Below are 27952 nucleotides of genomic sequence, written 5' to 3'. Positions count from 1 at the left end.
AAGTAGTAATACTCAGTTTATATATAGCTTCTGAATTTCTTCATTTATGTAATGGGTGAAGTACATAAAACAAAGTTAGATTGCTGTTTGGGAAGAAAAAGCAACATAACATCTCTATTAAAGGTGAACTTACTTATCTGATGACTCTACCTCTCACACTAAAAGAATAGGGCTAAAATACTATGAGTCTCTGGTGAGACTCTAAATCTAATGAAATGTTCATAGACGTAACATATGCAAACAATTGGAAAAATACAAAGTAAATTCTATTCTGTATATATGAATAAACTTACATATCTTGCTATATATTTAGGATTCATTGTATTTAAAAGAAAAATATTTTTGCACAGATAGAAAGCCAGTGACGTCATTTGTGGAAGACGGAGAGAGAAAAGTAATGCTCAAAATTCTCCAAGCCAGGCTTCAATAATACATGAACTGTGAACTTTCAGATGTTCAAGCTTGTTTTAGAAAAGGCAGAGGAACCAGAGATCAAAATGCTAACATCTGCTGGGTCATCAAAAAAGCAAGAGAGTTCCAGAAAAACATCTATTTCTGCTTTATTGACTATGCCAGAGCCTTCGACTGTGTGGACCACAACAAACTGGAAAATTCTGAAAGAGATGGGAATACCAGACCACCTGACCTGCCTCTTGAGAAACCTATATGCAGGCCAGGAAGCAACAGTTAGAACTGGACATGGAACAACAGACTGGTTCCAAATAGGAAAAGGAGTACGCCAAAGCTGTATATTGTCACCCTGCTTATTTAACTTCTATGCAGAGTACATCATGAGAAACTCTGGGCTGGAAGAAGCACAAGCTGGAATCAAGATTGCCGGGAGAAACATCAATAACCTCAGAAATGCAGATGACACCACGCTTATGGCAGAAAGTGAAAAAGAACTAAAGAGCCTCTTGATGAAAAGTGAGCTTAAAGCTCAACATTCAGAAAACAAAGATCATGGCATCTGGTCCCGTTACTTCATGGAAAATAGATGGGGAAACAGTGTCAGTCTTTATTTTGGGGGGCCTCCAAAATCACTGCAGATGGTGATTGTAGCCATGAAATTAAAAGACGCTTACTCCTTGGAAGGAAAGTTATGACCAACCTAGACAGCATCTTACAAAGCAGAGACATTACTTTGCCAACAAAGGTCTGTCTAGTCAAGGCTATGGTTTTTCCAGTGGTCATGTATGGATGTGAGAGTTGGACTGTGAAGAAAGCTGAGCACCTAAGAATTGATGTTTTTGAACTGTGGTGTTGGAGAAGACTCTTGAGAGTCCCTTGAACTGCAAGGAGATCCAACCAGTCCATTCTAAAGGAGATCAGTCCTGGGTGTTCATTAGTAGGACTGATGTTGAAGCTGAAACTCCAATACTTTGGCCACTGATGCAAAGAGCTGACTCATTTGAAAAGACCCTGATGCTGGGAAAGATTGAAGGCAGGGGGAGAAGAGGACAACAGAGGATGAGATGGTTGGATGGCATTACCGACTCAATGGACATGAGTTTGGGTAAACTCCGGGAGTTGGTGATGGACAGGGAGGCCTGGCGTGCTGTGGTCCCTGGGGTTGCATAGAGTCGGACACGACTGAGTGACTGAACTGAACTGAATTGAGAGAGTAGTTCTTCACCTTAACTTAAAAACAATGGGAAAAATTATAGCCAGAGACACTGGAAGTATCCAAGGTATCCAAGTAGCAATATATTGTTATTTTAAAGACTTCCAGACAGACAGATCTCTACTCTGGACAAATAGGCATTAAGAGGGCTGCAGCAAACTATGTACATGCTAATCTTCTTGGCTTCACATTTTTTGTTAATGTATTAGCTTTCTGGTTTAATTTGAATGGCAGTCTTCATAAATGCAGGCCCTTTCTTCTTGGGGCTGGACCTTATAATTATAAAATAAAGGTCTTTGACAGCCTGACTCTTCCATTATAAAATATAACATCCTTTCTGAAACAGAGGAACCCCCAAAAGTCATGTGAAAAGAGGACCGAATCATAAAAAATGTTGGAAACTCTTCAAACAATATTATGAACCATATGTTATTCCTTAGAAATTTCAGTTAGGATAGTGCTAAGTGTGAGAATTACATGACTTGGAAAAATAGAGAAAACTGAGTGAACAATTCAGATACAAGGAAGAAATGTTTCCACAAATAATTGTTCAATGTAAGCTTATTTTCTTAGCCCATGAAATGAAATTTCTGTTTTTTTATGAGAACTGGCTATTCTGTTACCAGCCTGGGCAGTAGCTGTCTGAATGAAAATCTCCTCTCCCGGGGGGGGGGGGGGGGTGCGGAGGGAAGATAAGAGCATTTAACAAAGCCTCTTAGGTTTCTGATTCAGAAACGGCAGTCATTTGATATACTGAAAATACCCACTTCCCAAAGAAGTAAATCTAGATTCTCTGACTACATCCTGCATAACAAAACCTCTCTGGTTTTATGATTTTGCCTAGCTTGTCGGGAGAAGGCAGGAATAGCTGAATGCTTCCTGGTTTCTTTAGCATAACCCAGCCCACTTGCAACACATGCCCAGAACTGCCTCATTAGCCACTGGGATATAAGCCAAAACATAAGACTACAGTCAGTATAAGGGGAATTACTGGCAAGAGAGCTCTACACCAACTTAATACTGAATCCACTACTTTTCCAAGATCAGAAAATAGTACACTAACAGGTACCACTTCTCATCTCATTCAGGCAAAAATTCATGGTTTTAATCTGCATCTTTTATCTAGAATAATTAGCTATACCATAATAAAACATGCAGCCTGGCTGCATATATATATATATACATACATATATACATTTATATATGCTCTTGTTAATCTCTCTTATTATTTCCTGGATAGCTTTGACATTGTAAACCACAGACGATTTGGAGCCTAGCTTTGAAGGGAGGTGTTCTACAACAATTTTTTTCTTGTTTAAAGTTTAATCTACAAGAGGTAATCTGAAAATGACGGGGGCAAAGAGAAAAAAGAAAAGCATGCCCTGGAGCAAGATGCGTATGCCCCGTTGTGAAGACTTTAAACTGTGGTGCAGACGGCGGCTGCCTATTTTGGAGTGGGCGACACATTACAGTCTGAAAGAAAGCTTGCTTCCGGACACTGTTTCTGGGATGATGCTGGCAGTTCAACAGGTGGCACAAGGTAATGTCCTGCATTTGATTTTCATTTTATACAGAGTAGATATCACTTTGCTTTCTTGGAAGAATATTGTGACCTAGGGTCTACTAACAAAATTGACTTTAATTAACTTTTGGAGAATAAACACGTTGAATATCTGTGGAAACTTTTGTGTTTTCCTACTTGTCTTTTGCTTTCTTTTTGTTGTTTTTGAGAGATATTAAGCATCAAACCAATTTTTAATGGCATTATATATTTGCAATTAAAATTCATACTATATGAGTAAAAGATCTGTAATTGTGGGACAATGAGTTTTTATAGTTTGACTTTATTGATACAGTTTTCTACTTAGGCTGAATCAAGCTATAAAGTATCACCTGGCATGAACATATCATTTGTAAACCTAATTAGCAGCATACAATGACCTGTTGTAACCTTGAGGGTTGCTATAAGCAAGGAATAGAGCTTTCTGTACATAAAGGAGGCTCTTGGCCAAGATCATCATTTGCAAAGAGAATCCTCTGTCCTTAGAGCTTACATTTTACTGTGCATGCCAGTTTAATTCTGTATCACATTATGTACTGTTTATTTCTCAATTATAAATTTAAACTGATGAGAAGTCTGATTTTCACTGTCCCAAAGCTGTTTATAAACGATATTCTAGATTTAGATAAATGTTTCTGTGGGTAAAAACTATTAGGTAATTGGTATGCATATGGTGTATGAGCCTGTGTGGGTTGTGTGTGTGTGTGTGTGTGTGTGTGTTTGTGTGTTGTGTTTTCCTTAAAGATATATTCATTGTATTTTTAAAAACTAGTTCAGGTAATAGCTTCCTACCTGTTTTCCTTAAAAGATATATTCATTGTATTTTTAAAAACTAGTTCAGGTAATAGCTTTCTACCTTAAAGATACAGTCATTGTATTTTTAAAAGCTAGTTCAGGTAATAGCTTCCTACCTGTAGCAAGAAAAATCTCAAGATTTTTCAGCCTTGAGAATTTGTAAAATGTTCCTTGGCACAGACTCTTTAGATTTATATTTTTTTTGCAGTTTTACTACCTCCTGGCTTGAACTATTTTTCATACCGTTAAATTATATGCACTTTTCTAATTCTGTAGCTGGAACAAACTGGTTTGTCTGTTTGTGTTTTTAGTATGATTAGGAACATCTGCTCTGGTGGCTTTAAGATCTATAGTACTATCATACTTCCTGGGGTTCCATTTCCCCGAATAGTCTCATATTTTTAATGACCAGTTTGCTAAAAGCAAAGCACAGTAGTCTTTCATAAAAATGCAAAGTAAATAACAGATTAGGCCATTTTTTAGGATTATTTTTTTTCAATTTTAAATTCAAAGTGAGACACTACCATAGACTTTGAAACTAAGATGATGAATTTACAAGAGCTTTTTCACCAGGTAGTTTCAGTATATTTTATAAATTTATTTTCTTTCATTTATTATAAAGTAAAAGAGAAATATATATTTTTTAAAAATTGGTGTTTTCATCTTTCTGAAATATGAGGTTAGAAAATTTGGGGATATGATAAAGATACCTGTGATATATTATTAGTATTATCATTTATCTGTTTTTGGTAGTTGACTGTATGACTTTTCTTTGGTATGGAAATTGAGGTGTTTTGTTTAATGAGTCATGTATTTTACTGGTTATGAAGAAATATGTTGGCCAGCCCCCAGTTGATGAGACGCACAAAGCTTACTCAACTCTTGTGTCTTGGAAATTATGGATCTGGCTCTTGATTCTCCCAGAAGACTCCCAGTGATTGGGCAAGGAAGGCTACACTGCTAGAAAGAACTTAAAGATTTTTGTTGGCGTATGGAAAGACTAATTCTGGACAGGAAGTTGGTGATGGACAGCGAGGCCTGGCGGGCTGCGGTCTGTGGGGTCACTAAGAGTCGATACGACTGAGTGACTGAACTGAACTGAATTCTTCCAAAAGTACTTATTCTTTAAAAACAATTCTCAAACTTGCTCATGATTGCCCATGATGGGTAAATATCATAAGCTAGGATTTGCTGTAAGGGGCCTTGTGCTAAATCCCTTACGTGCAATATCTTCCCCTCTCCCAACAAAATCCTAAGTGACAGTGGTCCTCCATTTCCCACTTGAGAATGTGGAAACTTAGACAAGTAAATAATTTTCTCTGGACCTTATACTTGATAAGTGGTAGAGTCAGGACTTGATTCCAATGGTAACACTCAACATTTTATGCTTTATACTCTACACTGCCAAAATAAGTAGACTTTTTCATAATTCCAGTCTTAGTAATAGAAGGCATTTCTTGGGAAAGGTGCAAATGTCCTTCCCTGCAAATTACCTTTGTGTTTGGGCTTCTTAGGTGGCGCTAGTGGTAAAGGCCTAAGAGACACAGTTTCGATCCTTGGGTTGGAAAGATCCCCTGGAGGAGGGCACAGCAAACCATTCCATTATTCTGGCCAAGAGAATCCCATGGATAGAGGAGCCTACTTGTTTTTTTTTTTTAATTCTTTGTAATTCTTCTTTCTCAAGATATGCAATTAAAATTAAGGTTAATGGAAACTAAAATTTGAGTCTTTTCTATATGTCAACTATCAAGGAGCCATTTTAAATTACTTTATTAAAGATTTCCCAACTGTTAAATATAGATGCTTGTTAGTCATCATAATAACTGATTCCTGTGTAGTATTTTCTGTGTTGACTATACTCTCTCTAAACTCATTTCTCCTCTTGGGCTTTAGACGTTGCTCTTCTGTTCACCTTCTGCTGCCTCCCTGGCCTTCTCTTATTATGAGCTTTTGCAGATTTGGCCTCCCCTGTTGTTGTTCAGTCACTCAGTCATGTCCGACTCTTTGCAACCCCAGGAACTGCAGCACGTCAGGCTTCCCCGTCCTTCACTGTCTCCCGGGGTTTGCTCAAACTCACGTCATTGTCAGTGATGCCATCCAACCATCTCATGTGTTGCCGTGTCTCGTCTTGCCCTCAGTCTTTCCCAGAACGGCTCCTACTCTATCTACCCATTCAACACTAGTGTCCTGGAGATTCAAACCCTGGGCCTTCTCTGAAAATGCCTCAGGCTATCTCATCTGTGTAAGCGGCTCTAGCCATCATCACTGTACTTTCTTCTCAACCAGAGATCCGTATATTCAACTAGACAAACCTAGAATTGCCTGAAAGCATTACAAATGCAACACTAGTCTGCTGGAAGAAACAAGTTGAATGAAACCACCATCCTTACCAGAATTATAATAATAAATAATAATAGCTAATTTTTAGACACAAAAGAACACTTGACGTATATACAAAACTGAGGCTCACAGAGGATAACTAACTTGATTAAAGTTACACAGTAAGTGAGTTAGAAGTGACAGGATTTTAACCCAAGTAGTCTGGCTCCAGGGACTATGTGCTCCCCTTTCCACCAAGCTTTGTACTAGACTGCCTCTTATATAGTCTCAAGTCACTCTCAGCTCCTTCTTCTCTTTCGCTACTATACCCACCAGGGTACAACCACCCATCAGGTCCTGGTGTTTCTGTTTCCTAAATATCTTTCCAACCAAGCAATCTCACTTCATGTCCCTTGCTACTGCCCTGGACCCCTAAATGATTGAAATCATCATCTTGTGAGTCTTCACTGTCTGTCTCCTCATGTAGGCCATTCCATGCTATGTCTAACCATCTGTTCAGTTCTATGTTTAGAATTCTTCCATGGCCCTCTGTTTCCACTGGGATAAAGCCCAATTCCTTAGAATAATCTGTTAGATCATTAATAATCTGGGCCCCTTAATACAAAGGTCTACTCAAAGAGATCTTTCCTCTGAGAATCCCTGCCAGTCTTCTGGAAAGATGTATCTCCTACTTCCTTTGTACTTTTTACATATCTCTATAACAGATTATATTGTATTCTTTTGGTACAATTCTTTATGCACTGGTGGGTAAGCTTTGGAAGGAATGTTTTAATCTTTATACTCTCGCTGGTTTATATATTACCTGGTACATAGGCACAGGTTTTCAGTAAATGTTTCTTGGAATCATGAAGCAGTTTGCCTCCTAGAGACTTTTATTATTTTATGGTATCTTGCTGCCACTCTGGGAAGGGAAATTTAAATTTATTTTTATATTTTAAAAATAAACGTAATAAAGATACTGATAGTAAAAGATACATTAAAATATGAATAATTAATTTCTTCCAATTCTCCTCACTTTCCTGAATTTATAAACTTGTAGTCCCTCAGACAAATATGATAAAAGGTTTACCTGCATTCCCTTTGTCCCTGTGTTTAATTTTTTCTCGAGCCAACATTAACCCATCTAGATGAAAATCTAGATGTCCAGCTTCTCTTGCAAAAGGGAAATAGATGGCCACGAGGGTCTTATGTTTCCGTGTGGGGAACATCTTTTGGCTCCCTCTGTAGACAGGGCATGTGCTTTATATTCTGCCACAGTCCCCATCATTCACACCTCTGCTGCCACCCTTTCTCCTGGTTTCCTGCTAAGTGTGAATTTGTTTCCTCTGACAAGGCACTTTCTAACATGTTTTGTTGAAATGCCTTGAACTCCCTCTTGAATAAAATCTTTAAGAGGGGGCTTCCAAGTGGTAGTGTTGGTGATGGACAGGGAGGCCTGGTGTGCTGCAGTCCATGGGATCGCAAAGAGTTGGACACGACTGAGCGACTGAAATGACTGACTCCAAGGTGGCGCTAGCAGCAAAGAACCAGCCTGCCAGTGCAGGAGATGTAAGAGACGCAGGTTCAGTCCCTGGGTCGGGAAGATCCCCTCTAGGGGGGCAACATACTCCAGTATTCATGCCTGGAAAATCCCATGTACAGAGGATTCTGGCAGGCTACAGTCCATAGGGTCGCAAAGAGTTGGACATGACTGAAGCAACTTAGTGGCGTGCACACGCACACAGACACACACACACAAGATTAGGTCCTTGAATCAACAGGAACTTCAGGTCTCTGAACCTGCATCAATATATTTTAATATACTTTATTTCTTTATAATTCTATAATTTTCTATAATTCTATTTTCTTTAGCTTATTTTAAGAAAGTATTCTGGGAAGGAGTTTATAGACTATAGAAGATTGCTAAAGGGGTCCCCAAAATATTTCCTCCCCAAGGTAAAAACATAAATGTAGATGTGCTTATTTTAATGAAAAAAAGAGAAGGAACTTTAGGTCATTCTTTCACCATGTTCAAATATTTCTTAGAAATGATTTGTGTTTTTTTTTAATGTTAAAAACATTTGGGAGCACTCATCACTAACATCAGGTGAAAACGATTATAGCTGGCATGTACCAAAATGTTCTTTAATTGACATCTCACTGCAGAATGTAGTTTGAGGATCAACAAACGAATGTCATTAATTTAAACATGTCACCGACATGGTTGGCAAGTTAAGCAGTATAAAACTTCTAAAGTGTAAATACTTGAGTTCACATTCTGCCCTGGATGACCACTTGAGGGAAGATTTTTTTTTTCAATCTGAAAACTCAAGCATTGAGACAGGGTGGAGAGCTAAAATGCATGACTTACCATATAAGTACCTAATACACTGAGGAGGAATATGAGAATGTTTTGACTTGCATTCCATGGGATCACCTAGAATTTTTGTTGCCAAATCATGAAAATTTTATGCTGCCATAGGGCTGTCTGATATTCAAACCACAGTGTTCCAGGCCACAGACAAAGGATGGACGTTCCTTATAATAATGTGGAACTTGCGGCATTACTGGGACCAAAATATGTGGAAGCTGATCTTTGTACTCCTGAGGGCAGCTTAGCGACATGTGGAACAGTAAGTGGAATTCCTGGAAGCATTCGCTATGAAAATTAAAGGCTTGTCTGAGAATTTTCCCTGCATGGTTTCAGCCTTGAGGCTTAAGAGATGTAGCATTAGCTACATATCTCTAACCTAACCCTCTTAATCATTATAAACATGTAGATTATAATTTAGAGAAATTATAATGATTTGTTATATTTATTGAATGGTAGCTATTCTCTTCTCTAAGAACAATGGCAGCCAAATATTGCTAAATAAATCTAAAGTATACTTGCCCTGGGGCTTCCCTTGTGGCTCAGCTGGTAAAGAATCCGCCTGCAATGCGGGAGACCTGGGTTGGGAAGATTGCCTGGAAAAGGGAAAGGCTACCCACTCCAGTATTCTGGCCTGGACAATTCCATGAACTGTATAGTCTGTGGGGTTGCAAAGAGTCGGACGTGACTGAGCGACTTTCACTCACTCACTCATACTTTCCCTGACCTCCATAAAAATGTACCCAGGAGCAAGGAACGCTGCTGGTTTTCCACTTCTCCATTTTCTCTCATCCCATGATGCATGCTCTCGCCCAAAGCTCTGGGCTTCATCCAGCATTTCTAATTTTCTTTCTTTCTTAAATGTAAATTAATGGTGATTTGTGTGTTAAAAGGTTACTTTTATATTTCTGCAGTTAGAATAATACTCCCTGTAATATTTAGACCAGTTCACATGGAAGAACCAAGACTTTCCATTTTAGAGTGTTGAAAACTTGGGAAGGTTTGCAACAAAATAGATTGGCAGTGGTTGTGAAGATAAGGTATGTGGCCTATATAATAGTACACTTCCGTTTTTGCCAGCCAGGATCCATCCCTGCTTTTAGTAATTTTTGTAATTAATTACTTTTAGTAATAATACAAGAATTGCTGTTAGTAATTCTTGGATTTGTTTTAAGGAACAACCCCTGTCCCCCTTCCATTTTTGGTATACGTGGTTTAAGTGAGGTTCTAATTTTTGCTCTAGGCTGATCAGTGAAATAAGTATCCCTCGACCAGGATTCTCAGCTTTAGGGACCCACTGGAGCCATCTTGGTGACTAAAAGAACACTGGTGCCTGAGTCTCATCTCAAACAATTAAATGAGATTTCCCAGGAGCAATTCCCACACATGGACAACGTGTGTTTCTTCTTTTTTCAGTTGTCCCAGATTATAATGTGCAACAGTGTTGCCAGCTGCATCCAGATAGTTATTAGTCCAGGTGAAGACTTGGGGCTCATGTTGATAATGAGCACTATTCCGTACACCAGGTCAGTTACTGGTTCGGTCATGGCGTTTTCTCCTCTAGGCACAAGGAGGGTTTACTATACCACAAACCAGTCATTTCTTACTTTGAAATGGTGATGCAATACCTGTTGCCTGAGAGTGGTCCAGTCAGTCTGGATCTTGGGACATGTGCAGAACCTTTGAGGAAAAAAAGGAAAAGGCATCTTCCTTTGTGCTGGGACTACTAACAGTAAGGATGACATTCCTCTACATCTTCCCTCGGCTTCGAAAGCCTGGAGATGAAGCCGACACAGCAAGGGGGACAGTAGAGAGAAACCGAGTCCTGATGATAGCTAGTACACTTCTGGCTTTTCACTTGCGTGTGCAAACACTTTTTTGTTGTAAATTAGGTGTAAGTTGGGTTACTTCCAGTCGCCTTAACTACGCATTTGAGTGTCATTCCGATTTAAATTTTACTCAAATTGTCTCCAATTTTCTAAATCCATCAAGATATATATATATATATATATATATATATACTTTATTTATTTATTTATTTTTACTTTATTTTACTTTACAATACTGTATTGGTTTTGCCATACACTGACATGAATCCACCACGGGTGTATACAAGCTCCCAATCCTGAATCCCCCTCCCACCTCTCACCCCATATCATCTCTTTGGATCATACTTTATATTCATATTCATTTTCATGAGAAGAGAAGATTGACGTTCAGAACCTTGGGTACTCAGTACTGCTAAGAGAGACTGAAATATAAATCTACCAGGCTCCACCCCACATCCCTCGCTGTCTTCTGTTCTCCAGTTTGCCTTGAGTACAGCAGACATAACCTGAGCGGGACTGGGAATGACACTGAGAAGCACACTGCACATCAGCCCCTGAGGCTGCCCCATCCGTGATGACATGTCAGCTTCCTTGATAAAATAAAACCCTGAGATTCTGGTTGAGAGGGGAGAGGAGTGTGCCAGGGGGAAGGAGTACCTACACCAGAGCTCCTGTTCTTTCCCTTGAGAGCTGCTTATGCCCCCTGCTAGACTAGCTTAGGGTGAGGGACAGAGGAGAGACGTGCTTTAATACTGGCCTGCGAATTCAACAAACAATAAATAGCTTTTACCATGTGGCAGAGGTGGCTTACCCCTTCACAGATCATAGCCTTGTCGTAGTGAAGGGGCTTGCACAACTCAATGAAACCATGAGCTGTGCCAGGCAGGGCCACGCCAAATGGATGGGACACAGTGAAGAATTTTGACAAAACATGGTTCACTGGGGTGGAGAAGGAAATGGCCACCCACTCCAGCATTCTTGCATGGAGAATCCCATGGATGGTATAAAAAGGCAAAAAGTGACGCTAGCTGAGTCCCCCACGTTGGAAGGTGTCCAATATGCTGCTGGGGAAGAACAGAGGGCAATTACCAAGAGCTTCAGTAAGAATGAAGTGGCTGTCTCATTTTAAGATTGAGTTTTTTCCCCCCTTTATTTAAATCTAATTATCTAACAGCAAATATTCCTGAATGGAAATAACAGGCCAAAGTTGAGTGGTGCCTGCACCCTTTCTGTGGGCGTGGGCTTTGCAATTTGTCATAATCCCCAATATCCCTTATGCTTTTACATTAATTCTGCTTCACTGCTGTTATTCATCCTCTTCAGGTCTAGAGTAGGAAGTTCTCAAACTCAACTCAAAGACACTTTGATTGTCCAAACCCATCAAGGCATTCAGAAAAACAAGATATTTTATATAAAAAGCAAACTATAAATATCCAACTCTTCTCTTTTTACACAGGCATGAACTTCTTAAAAGGTTTTTCAAGTTACCTGGATCTCACTCATACTGTTTTCATCCTATGTTCTGGCCGCACTGAATGGATCTTAGTGTTCTAAAGGGTCATGCTTGTTTTGCCTCAGTACATTTGCACGTACTGCTTCCTCCTAAATGGATAATTTTTCTCCCCCGACCCTCTTTATCTGAGTATATTTTCACATACTTAAGCTGGGTCAGGTTAGTAGTTCTCAACCTTGCTTGCATATTTTAATCTCTTTTGGCACTTGAAAAAATACCCGAGCCTCAACCCTATTCCAGTTAAACAAAAATCTCTGAGAATTTAGGGCAAATCATTTAATTTGTACCTCAGCTTCCTCAAGTGATGATAAAAGTAAAGTAAAATGAGCAGCTAGGGTTGAGAACTATGGATTTTCAGAAAGTACTTGATAGATACCTCTATTTTGCTTTCCCACTTATCCAGTTCACTAACACTATCACATTTGTTTTTGATTTATATTTGACTCTTCTTCTAGGCTATTAGTTCTTTGAAGGTATAGACTGTTTATAGTCTAGGTTGACCAACCGTTCTGGTTTTAGCGATAAATGTCCTGAGTCCTAAGAAATCCTTTCAGCTCCTATCAATGTATTTGGCACATAGTAGGTACTCAAATGTTTCTTGATGGTAAAAAAATCATAACTCAAATGATAGGATAGGGCTTACCTGTGCCCACTCTTTTGGGGGATACTCTTCTCCATAGACACTTTTAATCTCTTACAGTTTCTAGTATTTAAGCTCATAGATCTATTGATCATGAAGCTTTTTGACCATGATAATTCTTTATTTTCACTCTTGTGAAATCTCATCTGTACAATATGTTACAGGATGAACCTATTGCCTTAACCTGTCTAGGGATTAGAACCGATGATCTTTAACAGTACTTATTTGTGAACCAAGAGAATGTATGTCTATAGGAATTTTGTTTTCATACAGCTATATTTCTTGGATAGATGCAAATTTACCCTGGGAGATCCACTCTTAATATCACTTAACCCTGAGCCCATTGATGCAGTGAACCAGACAGCTGATCACATTGTGGTTTATTAATAACTGTGCTAAGACCACCATAAACAGTTGCCAGAGGGGAATAACTTTTATCATTACCCATACAATTTGTGTTTGATTGTTTTATATATAATTCTTGGGAGATCCTACTACTACCTAATTATTTTGTTTTTAAGAATACTAATGTGTCTTCTAGGGTTCTTTATTCATTTCTGTTTTTAAAAAGTACTTGATGAACATTGGGGTACATGTGTCTCTTTCCAGGTGGGAGGGGGGTTCATGTTTGGGAACGCATGTAAGAATTAAAGATTGTAAAATTTTAAAAAAAAGAAAAAAATAAAATAAAACAAGCTTAAAAAAAAAAAAGTACTTGAAAAAATACGGGCTTTTGCTATGTTTTTCGAAAGAGAGAACAAAAAGGCAACAACCTAGCCCACAAGGGCCTTGTTTTTCCCTGTCTCAAATTTGTACAAAAATATATGAGAATATGATCTTGTTATTTCAACCTTGAGGATATTCTGGTGTGGGAATGTAAGGGTGGGAACATTTTCTTAATGAAAATTTGCAAAATATTCCTTTCAGCCACTTTCTGAGTAGCTTGTATAAATCCAGGGGGCTGCCAAATAATATTGTGTTTTTATTTGGAAAAATGAAGAATGTACAATCCTATCTAATAAGAATGACATGAAATTAATATCTGGTGATAAAAATTGGGTGAACATAGAGAAAAAAGTGACAGTCTTAAAAAAACACTGGCAAGACTTGAATAGCTAAAGATACCTGGTATTATAAGATTATAAGATACCACTTCAGCATTCTTGCCTTGAGAAGGCCATGAACTGTATGAAAAGACAAAAAGATATGTATGACACTGAAAGATGAGCAACCACCTCCCACCCCCCAACTCCCACCAGCTTAGTAGGTGTCCAATATACTACTGGAGAAGAGCGGAGAAATAGTTTCAGAAGTAATGAAGAGGCTGAGCCAAAGCAGAAATGACACCCAGTTGTGGATGTGTCTGGTGGTGAAAGCAAAGTCAGATGCTGTAAAGGACAATATTGCATAGGAAGTTGGAAACTTAGGTCCATGAATCAAGGTAAATTGGTAGTGGTCAAACAGGAGATGGCAAGAGAGAACATCAACATTTTAGGAATCAGTGAACTAAAATGAATGGGAATGGGTGAATTTAAATCAGATGACCATAAAAGATTAAAAAAAAAATCAGATGACCATCATATCTACTACTATGGGCATGAATCTCTTAGAAGAAATGGAGTAGCTTTCATATTCTCAAAAGAGTCTGAAATTGAGTACTTTGGTGCAATCTCTAAAACAACAGATGATCTTGGTTCACTTCCAAGGCAAACCCCAATATTGTAGTAGCCAAGTCTATACTCCAACCACTAATGCCAAAGAACCTAATGTTGAGTGGTTTTATGATATGACATACAAGACCTTCAGGAACTAACACCAAAAAAAAAAAAAAAGATGTAATTTTCATCATAGGGAACTGGAATACAAAAGTAGGAAGTCAAGAAATACCTGGAGTAACAGGCAAATTTGGCCTTCGAGTACAAAATGAAGCAGGGCAAAGGCTAACTGAGTTTTGCCAAGAGAATGCACTGGTCATAGCAAATATTTCCCTCTTCCAGCAACCCAAGAGACGACTGCATACAAGGACATCACCAGACAGTCAATACAGAAAACAGATTAATTATATTCTTCGCAGCTGAAGATGGACACTCTATATAGTCAGCAAAAACAAGATTGAAAGCTAACTGTAGCTCACATCATGAACTCTGTGTTGCAAAATTCATACTTAGATTGAAGAAAGTAGGAAAAACCACTAGCCATTCAGGTATGACCTAAACAAAATTCCTTATAATTATACAGAGGAAGGGACAAATTGATGCAAGGGATTACATCTGACAGAGTGCCTGAAGAACTATGGACTGAGGTTTGTACAGGAGGCAGTGATCAAAACCATCCCCAAGAAAAAGAAATGCAAAAAGGCAAAATGGTTGTCTCAGGAGGCCTGACAAGTAGCTGAGAAGAAAATAAAAGTGAAAGGCAAAAGAGAAAAGGAAAGATATACCCAACTTAATGCACAGTTCCAGAGAATGACCAGGAGACATAAGAAAGCCTTCCTCAGTGATCGATGCAAAGAAATAGAGTAAAACAATAGAATGGGAAAGACTAGAGATCTCAAGAAAATTAGAGATACCGAGGAAACACTTCATGCAAAGATGCACAAACAAGGACAGCAGCAGTGTGGACTTAACGGAAACAGAAGATATTAATAAGAGGTAGCAAGAATACACAGAAGAACTGAACAAAAAAAGGTCTTAAAGATCTGGATAACCATGATGGTGTGGTCACTCACCTAGAGCCAGACATCCTGGTGTGTGAAGTGTGGGCCTTAGGAAGCATTACTACAAATAAAGCTAGTGGAGGTGTTAGAATTGCAGCTGAGCTATTTCAATTCCTAAAAGATGATGCTGTTAAAGTGCTGCACTCAATATGCCAGCAAATTTGGAAAACTCAGTGGTGGCTATGGTACTAGAAAAGGTCAGTTTTCATTCCAATCCTGAAGAAAGGCAATGCTAAAGAATGTTAAACTACTGTACTACTGTACTCAGTTCAGATGCCAGCAAAGCAATGCTCAAAATTCTTCAAGCTAGGCTTCAGCACTACATGAACTGAGAAATTCCAGATGTACAAGCTGGATTTAGAAAAGGCAGAGGAGCCAGAGATCAAACTGCCAACCTCTGTTGGATCATAGAAAAAGCAAGAGAGTTCCAGAAAAACATCATTTTCATTGACTACACTAATGTCTTTGTGTGGATCACAACAAACAGTGAAAAATTCGTAAAGAGATGGGAATACCAGACCACCTTACCTGTCTCCTGAGAAACCTGTAGGCAGGTCAAAAAGCAATCAGACACGGAACAATGAACTGATTCGAAACTGTGAAAGGAGTAGGTCAAAGGTTATTTAACTCATATGTCACCCTGCTTATTAAACTTGTATGCAGAATATACCATGAAAAATGCTGGGCTGGATGAAGCACAAGGTGGAATCAACATTGCCAGGAGAAATATAAACAACCTCAGATATGCAGATGACACCACCCCTATGGAGGAAAATGAAGAAGAACTAAAGAGCCTCTTGAGGAAAGTGAAAGTGAAAAAGTTAGCTTAAAACTCAACATTTAGAAAACTAAGATATCAGTATCCAGTCCCATCACCTCATGGTAAATAGATGGAGAAACAATGGAAACAGTGATAGACTATTTTCTTGGCCTTCAAATCACTGCAGATGGTGACTGCAGTCATGAAATTAAAAAGATGCTTGCTCCTTGGAAGTAAAGCTATGATAAACTTAGCATATTAAAAAGCAGAGATGTCACTTCGCTGACAAAAGTTGGTTTAATCAAAGCTATGGTTTTCCCGTAGTATGTACGGATGTGAGAGTTAGACTGTAAAGAAGGTTGAGCACTGAAGAATCAATTGTTTTGAACTGTGGTGCTGGAGAAGACTCTTGAGAGTCCTGTGGACTGCAAGGAGATCAAATGAATCAATCCTGAAGGAAGTCAATCCTGAATATTAATTGAAAGGACTGATGCTGAAGCTGAAGCTCTAATACTTTGGCTACCTGATGTGCAGAGCCAACTCATTGGGAAAGATCCTGATTTGGGGAAAGATTGAGGGCAGTAGGAGAAAGAAGCAACCGAGGATGAGATGATTGGATGGTGTCATTGACTCAATGGACATGAGTTTGAGCAAACTCTGGGAGACAGTGAAGGACAGGGAAACCTTGCTTTCCTCTATGGCATTGCAAGGAGTCAGACATGTGAGTGACTGAACAACAACATGCTATTATATGAAATAGAATTTTAAGAAATCAAATCCTACTAATCACTGTTTCTCTGGAGAGGATCTCAGGGGAGCTCTATACACAGGTTACATTTAGGGAATTCATCTCACTTTATTAGCTGAATTATTGTTTAAAACATAGATCTAATCAAGTTGGAGTGGGGCCCAACAATTTAGGCCTGAGATTGAAGAGCTATTAGTATTTCTTTCTTTCTCATAAAGCTGAGATTTGAATGTGCTTATGGAAAGAAAGAGACATATCACAGTTAGTCTTGAGGCAGGTCCTGGTCTTTTATTATCATATCAGTAGCAAAATGGTTCAGTTCAGTTCAGTCACTCAGTCGTGTCGGGCTCCTTCTGACCCCATGGACTGCAGCATGCCAGGCTTCCTTGTCCATCACCAACTCCTGGAGCTTGCTCAAGCTCATGTCCATCAAGTTAGTGATGCCATCCAACCATCTCATCCTCTGTCATCCCCTTCTCCTCCCATCTTTCCCAGCACCATGGTCTTTTCCAGTGAGTCAGTTTTTCACATCAGGTGGGCAACGTATTAGAGTTTCAGCTTCAGCATCAGTTCTTCCAATGAATATTCAGGACTGATTTCCTTTAGGATGGACTTGTTGGATCTCCTTGCAGTCCAAGGGACTCACAAGAGTCTTCTCCAACACCACAGTTCAAAAGCATCAATTCTTCAGCGCTCATTTTTCTTTATGGTCCAACTCTCACATCCATACATGACTACTGGAAAAACCATAGCCTTGACTAGACGGATGTTTGTTGGCAAAGTAATGTCTCTGCTTTTGAATATGCTATCTAGGTTCATCTCAGCTTTTCTTCCAAGGAGCAAAATAGTAGAAGAGCAAAAATACACATATGGGTGGACATGGCCTTTCCCATCATGAAATGCGTCTCCTTCAGAGTGTCCTACTTTGACCCTCCAATCTGCAGCCCTTCTCTTGGGTAGAGGAAGTGGGAGGTGGTGGAGAGGAATCTGAGAACCTGTGCTTTGCCACTTGATCTGCGGTGGTGGCATTGTCACTATCCTAGACAGAGGTGGATGGAATCCAGATATTTGAGAAGGTGGAATTGAGGTCAGATGCAGGGAGGTTAGCAGAAGCATACAAACTCACAAAGCCTGTGAGTATAAAGTTTAGCACCGTGGGTGTCAACCAGTGGGGACCAGGACCCGAAAGGTCAAACTGGAGAAAGTGTCAGAAGCTCAGTCAAAGTGTAAGAACAACTCAGGATTAGTACCTGGTTCCAAGATTCTGGGTAAAAAAGATCTAGATTGCATAGTCTTTTCTAATTCCTACCAGCATATGCTGCTGCTGCTGCTGCATTGCTTCAGTCATGTCTGACTCTGTGCAACCCCATAGACAGCAGCCCACCAGGCTCCACCGTCCCTGGGATTCTCCAGGCAAGAACACTGGAGTGGGTTGGCATTTCCTTCTCCAATGCATAAAAGTGAAAAGTGAAAGTGAAGTCACTCAGTTGTGTCTGACTCCTAGCGACCCCATGGACTGCAGCCTACCAGGCTCCTCCATCCATGGGATTTTCCAGGCTAGAGTACTGGAGTGGGGTGCCATTGCCTTCTCCGACCAGCATATGAGCAGGCCTCAAATTTCAGTAGGTGGGACTGAGCCCACAGGAGTCAGTGAGAAGGTGCAGCTACCTACGAAGAGATATGAAAGGGCAGGAGACATTAGCTAGCAGTCAGTGTAAAGTTGGAAGGAAAGTTCTTATCCTTTGCTGATCTCTGGCCTAATGAGTGGGTTAGAGGGGTGTTATATAAATGTGGTCCTAAAAAAACAAAACAAAACAAAAAAAACTGACTAAAATATATCTTGAGGCCATTCCTGTTCAACTTTACTTGGATAGAGTATTCAAGGGGAAACGGTATCAGGACCTCTGAGAAGCCTCGATGTCCCCAGTCACACTCTGCCCTGTGATCAGTACCTCCTAAAAAATTAACATTCAACACCTTTGAGCTGGTGCTGGTTTCTGCAATGAACTGCTCACTAACTTCATTTCCTGACCTCTTTATTATCTTCTGAACCATTTAATCTTGCTTGTGCCTTCATTCACCTGATAATCAAGGCCTTTCTTTGCTTTGTTCCTTTGTTTTTCTTATAGCCTTCATAGCTTTGGATAAGTGTATCATTTTATTCCTGGGCCTGTTCCTGTGTTTATCAGGACTCCATGAAAGAGATCCTAGTACTTTGCTTGACACACTCAGTTCAGTTCAGTTCAGTCACTCAGTCGTGTCTGACTCTTTGCAACCCCATGAATCAAAGCACGCCAGGCCTCCCTGTCCATCACCATCTCCTGGAATTCACTCAAATTCATGTCCATCAAGTGGGTGATGCCATCCAGCCATCTCATCCTCTGTTGTCCCCTTTTCCTCCTGCCCCCAATCCCTCCCAGCATCAGAGTCTTTTTCCAATGAGTCAACTCTCCGCATGAGGTGACCAAAGTATTGGAGTTTCAGCTTTAGCATCATTCCTTCCAAAGTACACCCAGGGCTGGTCTCCTCTAGAATGGACTGGTTGGATCTCCTTGCAGTCCAAGGGACTCTCAAGAGTCTTCTCAAACACCACAGATCAAAAGCATCAATTCCTCAGCCCTCAGCTTTCTTCACAATCCAACTCTCACATCCATACACGACCATGCTTGACACACTAGCTTATTTATAAAGGGAATTGATTCTTATTCAGTTCAGTTCAGTTCAGTCGCTCAGTCGTGTCTGACTCTTTGCAACCCCATGAATTGCAGCATGCCAGGCCTCCCTGTTCATCACCAACTCCCGGAGTTCCCTCAGACTCACGTCCATCGAGTCAGTGATGCCATCCAGCCATCTCATCCTCTGTCATCCCCTTCTCCTCCTGCCCCCAGTCCCTCCCAACATCAGAGTCTTTTCCAATGAGTCAGCTGTTCTTATTAGTTGCCTTAATAATGTATCTCACAATATAATTGGAGACCTGGACAAAAAAGCAGGTTTTTAGAATAATTTTGATACGTCATATGAATGAAGAATGTACAAGGTACAGCAATAGTGCAGATAACATTATCATCTCTTCCTAGAGTGGCGATGAGATTCCAAGTCAAGAGGAAATTGTACTTTAACTGAATCTTGAAGGGTAATACGAGTTTTCCAGGTAGCTCACAGATGCAAGGCACTGTAGAAAGAAGAAAAATATGCAGTGATAAGAAAGAGTGTAGTTTGTTTAAATACTTGTCAATAATCCCACTTGGTAGGAGTTGTAGCTGGAGAGGTTAGCAGAGTCCAGATCATAAAAGTCTTATTGAATAACATGGAGAAGTGTTAAGGCTTATTTTCCATGAGGATATTAGTGGATCTTGAGGGATGACAGTGGGTGACAAAAGTTTGTATTATAAAAAAATTACTCTGGCATCAGCTTATATTATACACTTGACAGAGGCAAGAGACTAGTTAGGAAAGACTAAGTAGGAGAAATCTTGTTCTGTGGTTGGAACAGAGAAAGGCAGGAGTAGCAGCAGTGGGAGAGAAAGAATCCACCAGTTTTAAATGGAATAGCTAAGGTGATCAATGTACTCAGGGATGTGAGGGTGAAAAAGAAAAACCATGTTTTTGATAACTTCTACATTTCTGAATCGGGTGACTAGATGGGTGACAGCGTGATTTTCTGAGATAGGGGTTATGTAAACAGGGAATCAGCTACATTTTGTGTTTGTATTTAATGCATACTGTTTTGTTGTGGTGGTGGAATTTATGGTGAATGGGATCAAAATAAATAATTAATAAGCAATTTTCATTTTGGGATTGTTATGTGAGTGTCTGGGGGATCTCTAGTTGATATACCTCTGGATCTAGAGTTTAGGAGAATATTATTAAGATATTTGAATTAACCATGATTATCCCATCCAATCCCATGACATCGATCATGTGTGGATGGTCCTCTAGAATAAACAGAGGAATCAGAATGGAAGAAACCTTAGGAAATAGTGATATTTAAGTGGATGAGAAGCTAGCAAAGGGGAATGTGGTCCATGAATATCATGGTGCTCTGGCAGTCAATGGGTAAGAGCTTTAAGAAAGATATAGTTGACAGGATAAATTATATCAATGAAACACAGAGCCTCCAGGACAAAAGGAATAATATTTAGAAGCCAAAAAAATGTGTCAGTCAACAAAAGATCCCTAGAAAATATTCTTAATGACAAAATCAATTTTATCAGAACCAATTCCCTCACAGCTCTTTAGGAACATGGGCAACCTGTGGAAAAATCTTGTAAAAATTCTGTCCATGTTTTAACCCACACAAATTGTAATCCTCCAATAAAAGTTTCTATGATCATATCTCTCACAGTTTCTTTATTTTTAAAGTTTGACTACACTGATTGTTCTAGAAACTGAACATAAATTGTTTAATGTTGGATAATGTTTGTTTCAGGCAAGGACCTTATAGTTCATATTTCATGTTCCTTTAATTCTCTCATGGAATTTAATAAGTGGATTTGGTTTCATAGTAGAGCTTTATGAGGCTTCCCTGGTGGCTCAGGTGGTAAAGAATCTGTCTGCAATGCAGGAGACCTGGGTTCAGTCTCGAGTTTGGGAAGATCCCCTAGAGAAGGGAATGGCTACCCACTCAAATTTTCTTGCCTGGAGAATTCCATGGACAGAGGAGCCTGGTGAGCTACAGTCCATGGGATCACAAAGAGTCAGATACGACTGAATGACTAACAATTTCACTTTCCAGTATTCTTGCCTAGAAAAGTCCATGCTCAGAGGAGCCTGCTAGGCTGCAGGCTATGGGGTTGCAAAGTGCAGGATATGACTGAGCATACACACACACACACACACACACACACAATTCATGTATAAAACATATCACACTGATTTTTACATGCTCAGTGTATATCTTGTTTAGTACACTTGTTTAGAACACTGGAGTGTATATAAAAGCTTTTCTACTACACATGATAAAGGCTTTAGCAAGAACAACAATATAAAAGAGAGAGACAGATTGGAAAACATAAACTGAATGGAATGCAAGCACTGAATATGAAACATAAAAACGGGAACAGACTAGATAAAAGGAAACGCTCATCATCTAGTCCAGTTGTTTTTGAACTTGGCTGCTCCTTGGAATCACGTCAGCTGCAGTTATTTTTGTGGTCTGGTCAAGAGTAAGTTGCCACAAAAAATTAACTTGATGAAGATCAAATAAAGTTCATTGTAAGGCTCTGTATAAAGGACATTGTCATGAAACTGGTTAATTCTCAAACAATATTTAAGCTTTTGCATACAAAAACTTGAAATGTTTTGCAATTTTATATGTATCAGCAATTCTAATAGAGCTTTTCTCAGTTTTTAACTTATTATAAACCTAAAATACAACGTTATAATCTATTAATAGAGAAATAAATTTAAATATGCTTTAGTCTGACTCCTCAGAAATAGGAGCTTGAGACAGAGGGATTACGTGCTGCTTTATGGTTCGGGAGCGCACGCGCAGAGGGCAAGACGTCAGGTACCAGGAGCGGAGCAGGCTTGTTACATGTCTGGCGGCCCCTAAGAGGGGTAAATGGCTCTATGGTTGGAGCCTCCTCCTCATGACTGCTGTAATGCTCACAATGTTTTCACAGTTGCTTGCCCTACCAATGCCAGGAGGTGTTTGTTATTAGGATGGGGAAATATTTAGCCTTACAGTGCTAACCTGGCTTAGAGATATGAACCTTTGCACCCCCTTTCTCAATAACAAGATTGCTGCCTCTCACCATACCTGTGTGAAATTCTAGAGCAGCGTCTGCTGCTGACTCTTCTATAACCGCTTTTTATTTGTTTTCACAAGACTTTTAGGAATACATTGTTAGCAAACAAGTGATGCAAGTAGGGTTTTTTTTTTTGAGCTTTTATTTTTTTTTTAAATTTAAATTTATTCATTTTAATTGGAGGCTAATTACTTTGAATATTGTATTGGTTTTGCCATACATCAACATGAATCCAAAGAGACACAGATGTATAGAACAGTCTTTTGGACTCTGCAAGTAGGTTTCTAAAAATTAAGAAAGGACTAGTAATTGGTAGGTTTTTCATACATTTTAATCATAACTGAACTATCCTGTACTGCTTGAAAAAAATTTGATGTAGAGCTAGAGTTTATTTTAAGGAAATTAACTTTAAATTAGTAAAAGTTAGGCAGTAAAAAAGTACTGATCTGGGAACCAGAGTACCAGGCTCCATAGTGTGAATAATTAACTGGCCTAACATTCAGGTAATCTAGATTATAATGCTACTTCCTTCCTCAAATCTTTTTGTAGCTTGTCAAGTCCACTATGTCCAATCAAATGGCTATCATTATATTGTACAAATTTGAATGGGTTATCAGAACCCAGCTGAACTAGCTGTTTAATGCCAAGGAACAGCCACAAACAAGATTACTTTAATCAATTTATACTTGCGCATTCTTTGGTCACATTTAAATGGCTAGTGTTAATTTAGACGTGTCTAGGAAAATATTTTGTGTGCCTGTAACAATCAAACTAGGCAGGCAGTAGTATCTAAGGAGAATAAAAAGAAACAGTTTTGAATTACTCCTTACTTATTCTTTGAATACATAAAGTTGATTTTTTTTCATTTTAAGAAATTATACCTGAATATATAGGCTGGGGTCCAGTAATGAGACATGCAAGGAGTCACACTCTGGTCGATACACAATCTTAGGCTAGTCAGCTAGTCAGTCAGCCAGGCGACTTTGAATGTGTGTGTCCCTTGTGACCCAGTATCAGTCACCTTTCGTGTCAGGCTTCTTATCTGTCTACGGTATTGCTCCTGCTTCCGTCAATCTTACAGATGCTATCGTGTGAATAGAATGAACATGTGAAAATGATCCTTTAAGTGTGTGTGGAGATGTTTTGCTGTGATGCTATCACTTTTACCAGGAAGACACTCTGAGCTAATGTCTTCTTGTAGACTTCTTGTAGCCAGGGTAAAATGTAGTAGGCCAAAAAGAATGGTTTTAGAATTGAAATGTAAACATGAGCTAATGAGTAAATTTTCTGATATTTGGACAATGTTGCTAGTCTCTCCCTGAACAAGTGGAATAAATAAATTGTGGTTCCTTTCATCATTAATAAACCAATATGCTTCTGCTTTGTAGTGGACTGTATCTTGAGGTTAAACATGGTCCTGTTTCCCCTATGTTTACAGGGCTGGCCTTTGCGGTTCTGTCATCCGTGCATCCGGTGTTTGGCTTGTATGGGTCTCTGTTTCCCGCCATCATTTACGCCATATTTGGAATGGGGCGTCATGTTGCCACAGGTAATAATTTCTGCCTATTCTTATGCTTCCCATGTTACTAATGAAAAGGACTCAGAGTGATCATTTGTTAATGATAACATTTCCAATGCAATTCTCACTTTACTATTGAAAATATTAGGGCAAATATTATCAACAAATAATATCAGTAATGTGGATGTGAGAGTTGGACTATAAAGAAAGCTGAGCACCGAAGAATTGATGCTTTTGAACTGTGGTGTTGGAGAAGACTCTTGAGAGACCCTTGGACTGCAAGGAGATCCAACCAGTCCATCCTAAAGGAAATCAGTCCTGAATATTCATTAGAAGGACTGATGCTGAAGCTGAAACTCCAATACTTTGGCCACCTGATGTGAAGAGCTGACTCATTGGAAAGGACCCTGATGTTGGGAAAGATTGAGGGCGGGAGAAGTGGACGACAGAGGATGAGATGGTTGGATGGCATCATGGACTCGATGGACATGAGTTTGAATAAGCTCCCGCAGTTCGTGATGAACAGGGAGGCCTGGCGTGCTGCAGTCCATGGGGTTGCAAAGAGCTGGACATGCCTGAGTGACTGGACTGAACTGAATATCAGTAAATATTAGGATAAGATATTTAACTTTTTATGTCCAATACATACTGTGACTTATTGCTATGTTCTTATGTAACCAAGGTTATTGTTAAAGATTCCATTCATTTTTAAGTTGTAAGAGAAGGGCAATGTTCTCAATTTACTGCTACTGCTACTGCTAAGTCACTTCAGTCGTGTCCGACTCTGTGTGACCCCGTAGACGGCAGCCCACCAGGCTCCCCCGTCTCTGGGATTCTCCAGGCAAGAACACTGGAGTGGGTTGCCATTTCCTTCTCCAATGCATGAAAGTGAAAAGTGAAAGGGAAGTTGATCAGTCATATCTGACTCTTAGCGACCCCATGGACTGCAGCCCACCAGGCTCCTTCGTCCATGGGATTTTCCAGGTAAGAGTACTGCAGTGGGGTGCCACAATGAAATGAAAATAAGCACACTGAGGAAAAGAAAAGACTGTATAAAACTTAGTCACTTAAATGTTAAAAATTATTTTCCACACATTTATATTGGATTAGGGCTTCCCTGTTGGCATGGTGGATAAGAATCCACCTGCCGATGTAGAGGACATGGGTTCAATCCCTGTTCTGGGAAGATTCCACATGCACCGCAGCCCCTGAGCCCGCACTCTAGAGCCGTGAGCCACAACTCCTGAAGTCTGCGAGCCTACAGCCTCCCCAGCAAGAGAGAAGCCACTGCAGTGAGAAGCTCACGCACGGCAACGAAGAGTAGCCTCTACTTGCCACAACTAGAGAGTTCCTGCACAAAGCAATGAAGACCCAGTGCAGCAAAAAAAAAAAAAAAGGATTATACAATCTTTTAGGTTTCTTCCAAGCTAGATTCTACATGCACTCTCATTAGTATACCTCTCCTGCCTAACATTGCATTATCAAATAAAATGTGAATCACAAGTAATCTGATAATAGAGTAGGCTGGTTAAAAACAAAGATTTGGAAGTTAGATAGATCTGGGTGTGTGTCACATTTGTTCTTTGCTATCTGCATGACCTTGGGCAAAGTTTTAAAGATCTATTTACTGCTTTCTTGATAATAAAATGCCAAAAAAAAATCGTGATTGTAGTGAGCATTAGATGAGATAATTGATGGGCAACTATCTAGTTTGTTACTTGCTACATAAAAATTAATAAAAGCTGTAATCATTACAGAAAAGTCGCTCAGTTGTGTCCGACTCTTTGCGACCCCATGGACAGTAGCCTACCAGGCTCCTTCATCCATGGTATTTTCCAGGCAAGAGTACTGGAGTGGGTTGCTGTTTCCTTCTCCAATGCATGAAGGTGAAAAGTGAAAGTGAAGTGGTTCAGTCCTGTCCACCTCTTTGTGACCCCATGGACTATATCCATGTAATTCTCCAGGCCAGAATACTGGAGTGGGTAGCCTTTCCCTTCTCCAGGAGATCTTCCCAACTCAGGAATCAAACTGGGGTCCCCTGCACTGCAGGCAGATTCTTTACCAACTGAGCTATGAGGGAAGCCCAGATTACACGTGAGATATGGCTAAATCTGAAGCCCAAGCTTTTCCTCTTTTCAACCAGCTGCTCAAGGATGCAGTTTCCTTTTGTGCTGATATAAAGGGGGAAAAGCACAATAATGATTTAGAAGTTCTTGAAGCCTATTCAAATTTTCCTGCTCTCTAAATTCCTAACAATTTTCATTCTTCAAAACAGTTAACTATGTCACTAGCATGAAAAAGTAGATTCTTGTAGAGCTGACCTTGAAGCATTGCCTCTGTTAAACAAAGGATACATGAACATGGTAAAAAAAAATTTCCCAATAGACCATAATTACTTTACAAAGTCTAAAATACTTGATATACGTAAGTATGAGTTTACATAAACCACTTTATTTTCTAAGGAATCATTATAGACATTTTACCGGTGGCATTGCTGTGAAACTGCCATTTATATTACATTTTGTATTTAACAGATATTGTTAACAGCTAACAGTTAACAAATATTATTAACAGGAATCTTGTAGTCTACTAGGTTAATAATATATTCAAAATACATATAATTTACAGACTTGCCTGTAGACACCATGCAACACAATAAATGCTTAAGGCATTTTATTTCTTCATCTGTATGAATACTTCTCCAAAGGACAGAATCAGCTGGACCTTCTCATTTCTCTGTTTATCCTAAGAGATTTAGAATTCTTTCAAATAATATTAAAAGGTTAACACTGTGTATCTATTTATACTCAAGAAATATGCTGATTACTTTTTCTTTCCTATGATCTTAAATTTAGGAACCAAGTGAATCTCACCTAAATTTCCTAAAAATATTTAGTATAGGGAACATATTTTTCTTTTAAATAATTTTGTTGTACTTTAGTAAGGAAGTGTGTGAAGCTTCCTACTTCCATTCTACTATTAAAAGACTGATGTTGCTTTCATAAAGAACAATCACTTTATCTGGGATTTTAACTCCAATTCAGGTAGTCAGAATGCAATAATGAGTTGGGAAATTCAATAATAAATTATGCTTGAGGTATGTTTAAAAGCAAATAACTTAAAAGCCAGACTATAAAGATACCAAATGTACTTTTTTTTAACAATGTGATTTTTTTCTTATTTTAATTTAAAATACATATACATATATTTTCTTTTTTAATATAAATTTATTTATATTTTTTAAAGGTTAAATCATTGATTGCTTCTTGTGACTTGCAAAAAAAATGTCTTAGAATAAAGAGGAAAAGAACAGAAACTTGGGTATCAATCCAGTGGGAAGCAAAATTGTTCAAGATAACCCTTAAGTGACAATTTGTAAGATCTAATTATCTTCTAAAATTAGAGAAAAATATTTTTAAGAGAATAATCTGTTCAGCAACTTAGAGAAAAGATTAGGGAGATCGTCGAGGGTAGTCTTTAGAAGAAAAGCAAGCAAATATTTATTTACCAAATGGGGTAGGACTTGTGATAGATGATTTTTACATATGAACTCTCACTGAATCTCTACGCAAATTTTAACTAGATATTTATCATCATTTTACCACTAAGGAAGCTGAGTGAGGTTCGATAAGTTGACCAGGAATTTGAACTTAGGTTTGTCCAATCCTGAGGCCCTGCTACCCACGGTACTCTAAAACGACTAGATGGGTTTAGTGGTTGTGGCTCGGGTGGTAAAGATTTTGCCTGCCATGTGGTAGACCTGGGTTGGATCCCTGGATTGGGAAGACACCCACGAGAAGGGAATGG

At 39.2% G+C, this 27952-nt stretch overlaps 1 protein-coding gene across 4 annotated transcripts in view; it reads left to right on the top strand.

Annotated features, from left to right (window-relative positions):
- The first annotated feature begins 2560 nt into the window (after positions 1-2560).
- The window catches only part of SLC26A7 (solute carrier family 26 member 7), a 147204-nt gene continuing 121812 nt past the window's right edge, over positions 2561-27952 (top strand). For 2 of the 4 annotated variants that reach the window (XM_069600647.1, XM_069600646.1), the window contains exons 1-3: positions 2561-2689; positions 2946-3164; positions 24065-24175. In XM_069600647.1, coding sequence (XP_069456748.1) covers positions 2972-3164; positions 24065-24175 — 304 coding nt within the window. In that variant the 5' untranslated portion in view covers positions 2561-2689; positions 2946-2971. Of the gene's footprint in view, positions 2690-2945; positions 3165-8691; positions 8933-24064; positions 24176-27952 lie in introns of those variants that run through there. The other 2 variants (XM_069600649.1, XM_069600648.1) reach the window with 1 other exon arrangement.

The sequence above is a fragment of the Ovis canadensis genome, chromosome 9 (assembly GCF_042477335.2).
Source record: "Ovis canadensis isolate MfBH-ARS-UI-01 breed Bighorn chromosome 9, ARS-UI_OviCan_v2, whole genome shotgun sequence".
NCBI lineage: Eukaryota > Metazoa > Chordata > Mammalia > Artiodactyla > Bovidae > Ovis > Ovis canadensis.
The sequence above is the reverse complement of the archived record's forward strand: the minus strand, read 5'-3'. Positions and strand labels throughout refer to the sequence as shown.